Source organism: Pezoporus occidentalis, unplaced genomic scaffold (assembly GCF_034315485.1).
Source record: "Pezoporus occidentalis ecotype Australia unplaced genomic scaffold, CSIRO_AGI_Poc_V1 ctg42, whole genome shotgun sequence".
NCBI lineage: Eukaryota > Metazoa > Chordata > Aves > Psittaciformes > Psittacidae > Pezoporus > Pezoporus occidentalis.
Window position 1 is genome coordinate 1840578 of NW_026915747.1, and position 11900 is coordinate 1852477.

An 11900-nucleotide genomic window follows, 5' to 3' on the forward strand; every position below is an offset into this window, starting at 1 on the left:
ACTTATCTGTTAATAAAGCTATATTAGGAAGCAATTTACAGTCACAGTTAAGCGCAGAACGGATACCCTACAAATATGATGCAATGCACAGAGTTATGACTGGTAGCACTCTGACCAAATTTCTTAGAAACTGAGTGCAAATACCTTAAATGCCTGGAAAGCTAAAGTACTGTTTTGTTTTCTTTCTGCAAAATTCTTCTGTTTGCAAACGTCCTATAAATATTCTGGGTGAAGACAGGATTTCCGCATAACAAATTCATGACTGGCAATTGGTTTGCTTTTCCCAGTTAATGACCAAGTATCTTTCTTCCCTTCCCCCTGCAGTACCTTGCAGATCGACAGGAATGAAGACCATGGATCCAGATTCGGAAAAGAGTAAACCGAGATAATTTCCATTCAGCATGAAAAAAGATACCACACTGACACCAAAACGAAATTACTTTAATGTATTTTTCTGCCTCTTACAACAACTCAAAAGGCTGCAGGAGATAAACTGGGAAAGTTATCCACAGCTTTCCTCTAGGAATTACATCAGCTGCTTGGGAAGAAAGTCACCAGCACATGCTTCCCCTCACAACAGAAATACACCAAAATTGCTGCTTGTCTGGAATACACGGCATGAGGCAAAAAATACTTCGTACCAAGGAGCAGGGAAGCTAAAACGAACAGGAACGTGTACTTTTTGATTACAAATTCCTTTCACAAACTGTCCTAGTTACCTTCCTCCTCCTCAAATAAACTGCCTTTGGTCCCTGGATCCCCTGCTCAATGGAAAAGGAAATTCCATTCTCAATGGACACTTTCATGCAAACCATTAAAAAGATAAAGACACTGGAATGCTCTTTAGCCCCAAACAATGACGGGGGTGAGCAAACAGGGCTTACAAGCATACACGGCAGACACCACCCACAACTTCAACCGCGGGGCAGCATAAATCCCTTCAGGGCAACGCCAGGAGCTGGGGCGCACGCAGCATCACCTGAGCCGAGTCGGGCCGAGCCCCTCCCGCTACCGGCATGGCCCCCGCCCAGCGCGGAGCCCGCCCGCGGCCTCGGGCCCGCCCTCTCCGGTCCTGCGCGAGCACTTCCTGCCCACGCCCAGGGAGCCTCCACCGCGCTCACACCCCTCCGCGCCAATGGTTCCTGCCCGGCCCCGGCGTTCCCCCCTGCCGGCCCCCCGGAGGATGGTTCCTGCCCGAGCCCATCATCTCCAGCCCTTCCCAGCAGCCACCTCCCTCCCCTCCGCGAAAATACTCGGCCCACAATATGGCGGCTGACAAAACACCTCGAGCGGCGCCCTGCCCCCGACTGCCGCGCTCCGCTCTCCCCCGCGCAGCCTCCGCGCCCGCCCGCCTCGCCCCTCGGCCGCCTCTCCCCCACCGCCGCCGTGCCCAGTCCTCCCTGCCCTCCCCTTCCCTCCGCCGGTCTCCTGTCTCCCCGCGACGGGACCTACCGGCTCCCAGCCCCGCAGCCCCCACCCGCCCGCCGGCCGCCGCCGCCCGCCTGGCTTCACTCACGCTGTGGGAGCCGCCGAAGCGCGGCTGACAGACCTCCCTCTCCGCCGCTGCGGCCGACGCTGCGGCCGGTTTAATGGCGGAGGTCCCGCCGGCACTGCCGCCTGGTCCCGCGTCCGGCAGCCGCGGGCGGCCGAGCGGGCGCTGAGGGAACCGCGCTGCCGGCGGCTACCCGGCGCTGGGTGCAGGGCTGCTGCTGCAGCCGGGCGCGGCGCATTCGTGAGGCGCGGCGCAGGTCGCGGTCCGGCTGCGGGCTCGGCGCTCAGCTCCCGGGGCTGAGAAGCTCCCCTCCCCCCTCGGCACAAACAATGCGGCTTCACCACAGCGCTGCGCCGACGGGGGGGAGGGAGGGTAGAGAGAGGGAGGGAGGGAGGGAGGAGAGAAGGGAGCGAAGGGACGTGAGGGCGCCAGGCACCGCCCAGCCCCGCCGCCACCGCGGGGCGGGACCTGCGCACAGCCGCTCCTCCGGCCCCGAATGGCGGATCGCTGCACGGGGCGCTGCGGCGGTGCGAGCCGGGCCTCACCTCGGGGGACAAGGCGAGAACGCGGCGGGCAGAGAGGCGCGTTCCCGCCCAGCGAGAACGCTGAAACGGCCGAGCGCGGGAAGCGGCGCGGGGAGGGGCGGCAGGGCGGGACGCGGCTGGTTACAAAACCGCGGCTCAGAACTACAAGCGAGTGGTATTTATTATTTCGTTGGGGGAAGTCCAAGCTCGAGGTTCGCACACAGAAAATCTGATTGAAAGTTAGCTCTTGCGCGCCCTCGGGGTCAGGCGGCTGCTAGTAAACTCACCGGTAATAGCCGTACGTTTTGCCAAAAGCAAGACAAGTTATTTCTGTCTCTCCCTATAAAGGACACCCTTTGTTATGTATTAGACAGCCATTACGGCCGTACTCGAGATGTAGAGGATTTTGCTGCAATATACTGCGAGGCAGCTGCACCCACATGCTTAAAAGCAACTTTCAGCCAGCCCAGCCCAAGACAAACACTTGCCTTTGCCAATTATGCAGAACAAGTCCTGGGTGCAGTAAGCAGCAAAGTGTCAGGAGCAGGTATGATTCTCTTTGCCCATCTGTAATAGCTGTAGACTAAGTGAAGCCTTCTTCAGAACACCTTACCAATTAATTTTTACATTTTCTCTACTGTGCTGCTTGCCTCAAACAGCAGTTGGTCCTACAAAAAAATATAGGACTAGGAAATCAGAAATAGATACACCTGTCATTACTTGTAAAGAGTGAGTGAAGGTCCATAAAACTTCAGAAACTTTGCTAATGAAATCCTGTAGAATGGGCACTTTCCAACTCCTTTTTCCCCGTCAGGGACTATCCAGCACACTGACCTCTTAACAAACCAGAAGCTATTAAAACCTGAGTGCAGCGCACTCAGTGTAGAAACAGACCTTTAGGATCAGATAGGCCCAGTAACTTCAAATTCCAATATAAAAAAAGACTATATGAACTGCAGAGGCCATCTGGTTATTTGTGTAGTTGCCTGTGAGGAATTGCTCTCTGACAGTATCACTTAAGTGATCCTACCACCAGTCTCAGAAGTCTGATTTAAGTTACCAGTGTTGCTCTGGAATTCAGCTCTATGGCAGAAAGTATTAAAGATAGAGCAGCATGCTAAATCATATACCTTTAGTTCACAAAGTATAAAAATGACTAGAAATTATGAATGTTGTCAAGAAGCTAATAATATCTATGATAGCAAACATGTTATCTTTTAAGTGATAATCCATGTGTGTATCTGCCCTGCAGCGGTACAAATGCTTTAGAACTAGAGACAGGTTTTCCACAGGGCACTTGACGGTGTCCATACTCTCACATATCTGATGCGCAACTAAGTCTGGTGCCTTTCCAGTTCCTTTTTTCTGTCAGGTGGACTACAGGACTCTCTTCTGGAGCTGGACATCCCTCTGATAATGCAGTGTTCCTTATTGGTATTTGCATTATTTAATCATCTTTATGTAGTTTAAATTCATTTTTTATTCTCTCTAGTAAGCTCTACTTACATGACTTTTTCTTGAGATTCACCTTCCAGCTCTGCCTGCTGTGAACACAGGGCACATCTGGCAAAAGCACTCCATCCATAAGGTATAAGGTCTTGACCTTCATGCCGATAAAACCAGGAAGCGGCAGTTCCAAAATTATTTCATTAAAAAGACAGTGGCTGCATCAGATTCCCACAACCTGTTGACCAAGGACTCATAGCACAGCCTTAGCAATCACAGCAGCATGGTACAGTGCCAGAACCTGACCTCCTAATAGATTTGAGATAAAAAGTTTCTGATCCACGTAGGCCTCCCTGCTCCTCAGATTTCTACAGAGCTTCGAAGAACTGCTGAGCTTCATTTCCTGGTTCCCATACTGAAGATGATGTCTCCACCTCAGATTATTAACATGCACGCACGGTTCATCAGTGTTCTAGATCCTCTCAATTATTCTCAGTAAGAAGGAGAGGAGTTTTTGCTACAGATGGTTCAGGCTCTGGCACAGAACAGATGTCACGCCTTGATACGGAACTTCAGACCAATGGCACAAAGATCAGGGCAGGCTCAACACATAGTTCTGTATCAGGAGCCTTACGCTTTCAAATCATTTCTCATTGACCTTATGACAGGCTACCAGATTAGGATCCTCAACCTCTCCTCATTAAATATTAGTATGTTAGTCTGAATTATTTTAAAATTTCAGAACATAGCAGCATCTGGGGCATTTTACCAGTCCTCAGCACACGCTTCTATAATCTGAAGGATACTTTTCCTTTGCCTTCTCCATCTCACAGGTAAGACATGGTGCCTCGAAATAGAGTTCTTTCTACTTTTGGTCAAGGAAGAAATAATTATATTGGGATACCATACAATTTCAAGAAAAATAAATAACTGTCCCTCTGAACCACAGTTTGCTGGCAGCAGGACCCTCACTACCTTTTGTGGCACTAGCTCAACATGAGCATGTGGCTTCAGGCTCTGTCCATCAGAATCTTCTCACCCCTACTTGGCAGAGTCAAGTTTTCATTCAAACTGCCACTGCTGAGTCACCCTGCATGGAAGACTTCTACAGAAGGAGAATCTTCTGCCTACCAGCTTTCACTTGCACTAGTTATCAAATTCTCAAAAGAAATGCTTCAAGAAGTACAGATCATTAAAAAAAAAACCCAAATACTATTTAACTGTTTCAGCATCCTCCTCTTTCCTTGCAGTATTAAACTTCACACACATTTCTAAAGTGTATCACCTACGTATTATCACCTTTGTTTTACAGATTAGTAAAGATCAACTGAGTCTTGCTGCAGCACTTAAACACGGGCAGTGGTGTTTATCTTCCTTGAATGGAACTCTGTATCCCTCTCCTGGTCAGAACAGCTGGCTGGTGAAGGAACAAGCAAGTGGCAGAGCCCACTCCACATATGCTTTAGAACCTGCAAGAGACTTTCCATTTCAAGACAGGTTCTAGACTGCCACAACATACGTGTGTTGGTCTTCTTCCTATCGCAATGACAGATCTGCCTAACCTTGCTAAGTCATATGATGCCTCAAGCCAATCTATTTTCAAGTCACTGAACATCTTACACCTTGAAACTCCTCTATGCATGATTTATATTCCCCTCCAAAATACTGTCTCATGATATAGAACATTACCATGGTCCTTTCATCCTGCAAGGGGATGCTTTTCGATCTCACCTCATCAATTGTGATATATGGCACTGGTGAAGTACTCACAGGCATGACTCTGCAAGGCTGGTTGTTCTCAAAGGAAGGGCTGTTCCCAAACCTCACAGAAGCCAGGACAGCATGCACTGTGGAAAAGATGCTGCAACCCTGTCAAAAGACACATAAGAGCAGTATGTTGACAGAAAAAATCACAGCTGTTTATCTTCACTCTGTCAGGTGGTGTAGTGTCTCTCCACCTCTTCTGGCTCATCTTTGTGAACTGCTGTATATAAAGACAAATCCATGTATCACTGATCAATCTCCTAGTCATCGTGGGTGCTTTGGCAGAAAGGCTGACTTCTTTTTTGTACTAGACTGAGTGGGATATATGGTCCAAATTCCTAGATGACAATTCCAGAACAGGGATCAATATTTTGGCTTCTAATATGGAAGAAAAGTGTTAGCGCTTTTTACCCTTACACATTTACTAAATATTTCCCTTGTTCTCTGGTTAGAAAGAATAGTCTGCATTTTCCTGTTCATTCCTCTGATCCTGGACTTTTAGCCGTATTATGACAAAAGGGTGATTATCAGTGTTCATCCATGTTCACCAGCTGGTAATGAATCAAAGATCCTTGCCTCATAACCTCACTCTTACTTCCTACACGTGCTATCTTTCTCATCCTCAGAATCAAAGTGTTTCTATAAGATGACCTTTTAGATCTCCAAAACCAGCTTGTGTTAATTCAAACAAAGGGTCTTCACTGAAAGAGGAGTTTTAAAATAGACTGCAGGCTGTGTCAATGCCTTTTATGGTACTGATAAAGACAGGGCCTTTTTATCATCAGAGCTCCACAAGAACTCAAGCAACATCAGTGTGCTTGCTAAGAAATACCTCTGTGAGTTGCATCTGCTAAGCAGTCCTATGGAATGTTATCTGTAGATAATACTTAAAGATCATTTGACAGAGTGGTCTTCAAGCTGTACAGCTGCTACTCAAAGCCCTCACCCCATTTCCATATAAGCATTTGTGGCAATTACTTCCTGGAGTCACCTACTGCAAGAAGAGGTATGCAGATTGTCACTTGCAGACAGAAAGATACATTAAGCACATCACTGAGATCACACAGTTGACAGGAAACTTACTTCCTGCCTTATTTACCCTTCCACTATCTAGCTTGAATCCTTTTAGCATCATGTACCTTTGGGATTTTGCAGTTACAAGATGCTCTCAACCAGATATGCTCCTAAATGTTGCAGAACAGAATGCAAGGCTTGAGCTCACCCCTATGGACACTGCAAAGATTTAAGAAAATAAATAAACAATGAAAACCTTCAGTATTAGGATATACATGAAAGCATATGTAAACTACAGTTCAATACAACAATGCCCAAATTACAAAATGCTGCAACAAAAGCACAAAACTTGCCCATGTACTCACCTGCAGATCTTCCAAATAGCAAAACTGCTATCTACTGGAGATTATTTTATCACACACAAACCCTTGGAGCAGAGTTATTTGCACTCTTATGTGTAATAACGTTGCTGTTTACAGAAGAGCAGAAAGCCATAAACAAGGGAACAGTATTCCCCTTTTCTCCTGTCATTGCCTCTTTGGCATTAATGATTCAATTCCTAGTGTTTACAGTTTGGCACCTTTATTGTGTTCTGCGTAGTAACTCCACCTGCAAAGGTCTTTATGGGAGGCTATTCCTGCCAAATGGTATCTGCCATCAGCATAACCCTTCATTAACAAGTCACCAAGCTTCTGTTTAGCTCCCAGAACTGCCTCCCTGTACAATCAGATGGAAACGACTGCCAGCACCAGGGAGGCATCAGGAAAATAAATCCAGGGTTTGAGAGTGCCCTTTCAGCATCCCTAGTTATTCACCATCATTAGTTTAGCTGACAGAAGAAGCTGCACGTTCAGAACTGGAATGTCTGTCAATTTACACAGCATAACTAACTGAGACAAGTTATGGGCAAAGACAAAATGTCAGGGGTAATGGGTAGGAATCAAGAAGCAGAACAGTAATTGTTATGTGAAAAGCTCTAAAAATATCATACTTGCCTACCAAAGAATTACAAAACACTGCGTCTAAACAATTTACATTGGATTTTGACTTCTTTTTATGCAAGACACACTGACAAAACCTTAGCAGCAGATAAAGACTGAATTTATAAAAAGTTTATGCAACAAATAAAAGCAGCCATGTGAATTGAAAATTTTTGCCAAAGGCAGCCACAGCGAGCGGAAACCAAAGTGCTCTCTATACAGATATCACAATATATTTCCCAAATCAAACATCCATTTCAGTATTTGTACTTCCAGTTTCTCCCTTTGGTTATCCTCATCAGGTATGGACTCATTTAGTACAAACACAGGTAACTTCTTAAGCCAGCATAACCCATGAAAACAACATTACTGCAAATGCATTATTACTCTTTCAGATAATCCTTTTCTATTCCCTGATCCTTTCCTCTTCACTGGAAAAGATCCCCTACACAGCCTTCATCCAGTCCAAGAAAAGTTACCACCTTCATGAAGTTGAACAATAGATAAGCCTTATTTTACTTACTAAATCTCTTTGAGAGATTTCTCTATTCTCAATTCCTTGCTGTCAATATCAAAACTTGCAAGTGTAATATGATGAAGTATAAACTGAGAGTGAAGTTGTTTTCCTAGTTAGGTCACTCAAAAGTATGTATCTCCAAGAAATGATCTCCAGTGTTTACCGTGAGTTAATACTTCAGCCTTAGTATAATTAAGTTAAAATTCAATCAGCAATGAGACACAAATCCAGTCTTAATTACTTTACTACCTCATCCTCATTCATTCTAGAGGACAAACCTGGTCTGCAGATGATTAAGGCGGTATGCAACAGAGGAAGCTTTGCTGTTAGAATCCCTAGTCATTTACTGCAAAAGAAATCCCAAAATAGATGGGCCCATTCAGAACTAAAACCTCATTTACATGGGGAAAGACTACATAGCAAGGTGACATCAAAATCAGGGGGGGAAGAACAGAGTGAAAAAGTAAGTCAGAAGCAAGACACAATACACGACATCCACAAAAAAACCCGAAACAAGAGAACTGGACACAGCTTGTAGCTTCCTCTGTTCAGAGACCCAACTCATATGTATCATTTAACAAACAGTAATGAGCTCTACATGTTTTCTTTGCTTTGTCTCAGACATGTCTACCACCTCAGTCAGTGCCTGATGCTGGCTAAAAAAAAAAAAAAAAGAGATCTTCCAAGCTCACACATAAGTAGATCAGTTCCGATATATAATCTGGCTTCACAATGCAGATAGAATCTCAACAGGCTCAAAAAATGCTAGAATAGGAACTTCAAACTGAGCATTCCTGAAAGACGTATTCCGGCACCATACTTGCTCCACATGAAGGGTGAGTAAGTCCTGTGAACATGCTATCATATGCTCAATTCCAAGTCAAAAACCAACAATGTACACCTCTGATGGGCTATAAATCCAGGACTATAAAGAGATTAGACACAATTGTGTTTGTAACAAATGAAATAATTATGTAAAAGTACAAAGGCATCACTGTTTTGGCAGTGAATGCTGCTTAAAGTTGCTCATAACTACTGTGTAATTGCTCGTTCTTTATTCGAGCACCCAACTTGACACCTTGGATCTGATAAGCAGAGCCAAGTGCCTGCTGAAGTTCATAGGGTATGTATGCTAAATATGTAACCACTCGCCTTTGTTAAGTGTTCTTAGAAATCATACCACTCTGATACTGAATTCAACATCCAAATTTAGTACTTCTGATCTCTATTTTAAGGTTTTGATCATTAAGTTGGCTGTGTCTAGATAGGGTCCTGGAAAAGGCTGGAGTCTATACAAGGAGGAAAAGAGATCATTTTAACTATATTACCTCAGCTTATATAAAAGGCAGCAACTCTTTGTGCTTAAGAACTATTACTTCTTGATATAGTTTTTGTCTTCATGATTTCATATAGAAAATGCACCACTGATGCTGAAGTCGCTAGAGGTGAAGCCAAAGGTTTGAGTGATTCAGTAAGGAAAATAAGCTTATCAGAGCAGGTCTGAAGATAAAGAGCAGCAAAATGGTTAGTACTGGTAGTATCAATATGCCATTGTAACATTTAATGTTTCCAAAGGTATATAAATTCAGAAAGACAGAACTACATTGATTTATTAATGCAATATCTGTGTTACCTTTACTATCAAGAAAGAAATGGATGGAAGGAAGCAAAAAAATCAGATTAAAATGTGACTCAGTGGCTGAAGAGACTCTGGGACCTCAGAACACAAAGCTGTGTCTGCATCAGCTAAACATCTACAATAATCACATAATATTGACAGAGAAATAGGTATATTTAAGGCACATTTTAAGTTCTGTCACACTAGGAAGGGATACAAGAATTTAATCTAGTTTCCAACTGGTTTTAAGCTCTCGTTATACCCTCCCTGGGAGCCTTCCGAGTTTAGTGCACACACCAATACTGAGAATGACAGAAAGTTGGATACTTACGGTTATTGCAGTGACATTTCCTTCTTCTCTGAGCCTGTAACACCTATTCTTCAGAGAACTCAGTTTCTTTAGGAGCATGCTCTCTTAGCTTTACAATAATCTACAAAACATAACAGGCTGTAGGGTGAGGTATCCCTGCCCATGGCATGGGACTGGAACTGGATGATCTTAAGGTTCCTTTCCAGTGCTAACTATTCTATGATTCTGTGACCCATGTACTGGAAGTTTGCTCCAGAGACTGGAGTGAGAAGTCACTTTGTTATATTCATTTAATGTCATATCACTTCTAATTCATACCAGTTTCAGTTAAACGTGCAAATAAAGATCTTATCCGTTTCAGATATTGTGAATAAACAAGTTTATAAAGGTGTAAATGGGAAAAAACACAGAAAAAAAATTACTCTTCTGAAGTTAAATAAAAACCATTTTTGTTTCTTTCTGTCAAGATACCTTGCACAAACTTTACTAGTATTTCTCTTGCCAAATGACCATGTACTTTCACATGTGTACACTTCAGACTGCATGCTTTATGGAGAATCTGTATCTTTAGACCATTCCTACACCAGCGTTGCTATATTCACCACAAGCCGGCAGCCTGGAGCCTTCTCTAGGAATTGCTGTTACTGTTTTCATTGCCTGTCACCAGATCAACATCAGCTCGTGAGTTTATTCTTCATATTACTTGGTTGTGAGAAGACTTTCTAGTCCCAGATTTACTCAGATTTTTAAGACCTAGTTTCTAAGTTTCCCGTGTATTTTTGCAAAATAAAAAAGTTCCACCTATTTCATTAAACTGTGATATAAAGCTACAGATTATACACTGAATCACTGATTGTTTTTCAACCCACTTAGAAGATCACTCAAAGAAACATTCAACTTTCATTAATCTCAAATATCAGTAACCATTAGGGAAATTTTCAGAATAAGATGTATGAAAAAATGAAGAGGTACAGATAGGTGCATACAGAGTGAACAACATGCAGTGGGAAAGCACAAAGTGAATTTCCAGGCTTTTTTAATTTCCTGTAAAATTTTCAACTGCAAATTGGGCAACTCTACCAAGGCACAGCTGTTAAAAAAGGGCAGTTAATAGAGCTATGTATTCTAGTATTATCAGGTTTCTGTGGTGTGGTAAGTGTAACCATGCCATTCCAGGTAAAAGTCAACATAATTGCTACAATTTTATAGCTCTCTAAAACATGCTTTATGAGATTATATATTTCTATTTATTATTATATTATTGCATGTTAAATAAGCACCATAATTTCCTGTCGTCAGACTAGTGATAGAGGTTTCTTAAGTAAGCTAGCACAGCTCTATTAGAGTCCAAACTTCGTTTTGAGGTAGTTGTAATCATATAAATGCACTTTCTAACAATGGAAACTGATCAAGTCATAGAATCATGGAATGATTTGGGTTGGAAGGGACCTTAAAGATCATCCAGTTCCAAACCCCCTGCCATGGGTAGAGACACCTCACACTGGAAAAAGTTGCTCAAACATCCAGCCTGGCCTTCAACACTGCCAGGGATGGGGCAGTCACAGCCTCTCTGGGCAACCTGCGCCAGTGCCTCAGTAGCATGCTCAGGGAAAAAAAAAAAACAACCAAAACTCAACCACCTGACATGAGATTTTCAAAGGAAGCATTAACCATAATAGATCACTTACTTTATGCTAACTGGCACCACCCATGTGGAAGACCACACCAGTACTATAGAAGTACAAACATACAAATACTGTAGAAGAATGTTCAAGAGCTCCATTAATCAAAACCAATCAACTGACTTCTTCATGTACTGCCATATATCAACTAAATTTGTTCAGTTAAAAAAAAATCAATTAACTGATGAAAACAATTCAGATCAAAACCCAAGTATACTTACTTCAGCTCTATTTCTCTCTTTAAACATTGTCCTAGTCTAAAGCTTAGCATTGCTTCCAAACCAGTGCTGTTGTAAAATGCAAGTTAGTATGACCAGCCGCTGCCACTGGGAATTATACGTGTCAGTCTCACCAGATCACGTCTTTACGCAGCTTTCTGTAGAAATTACACATATTAAAAAAAAAAAAATCCTCCCCCCCCAAAAAATCCACCCTACTTCACCCCCAACACCCAAAAAGCCTGACAACCATGACTAATCTTTCTCAAAGAAGGAAATTACCAACCCATCACTGAGCACCAAAACTGGAGGAGCCTTATCCAGAAATATTACAA

General features: G+C 43.4%; 2 protein-coding genes across 10 annotated transcripts in view; one reads left to right on the plus strand and one right to left on the minus strand.

Annotated features, from left to right (window-relative positions):
* The window catches only part of BRD1 (bromodomain containing 1), a 70192-nt gene extending 59194 nt beyond the window's left edge, over positions 1-10998 (minus strand). For 6 of the 9 annotated variants that reach the window (XM_062634197.1, XM_062634195.1, XM_062634191.1 and 3 more), the window contains exon 1: positions 1517-1655. The gene's annotated coding sequence lies outside the window, so the exon portion shown is untranslated. Of the gene's footprint in view, positions 1-719; positions 806-1516; positions 1656-5193 lie in introns of those variants that run through there. The other 3 variants (XM_062634193.1, XM_062634192.1, XM_062634194.1) reach the window with 3 other exon arrangements.
* LOC134171705 (uncharacterized) lies at positions 793-1590 on the plus strand. Its single transcript, XM_062634182.1, has one exon. The coding sequence runs from the start codon at positions 793-795 to the stop codon at positions 1588-1590; it is 798 nt and encodes a 265-aa protein (XP_062490166.1).
* Positions 10999-11900: the final 902 nt, after the last annotated feature.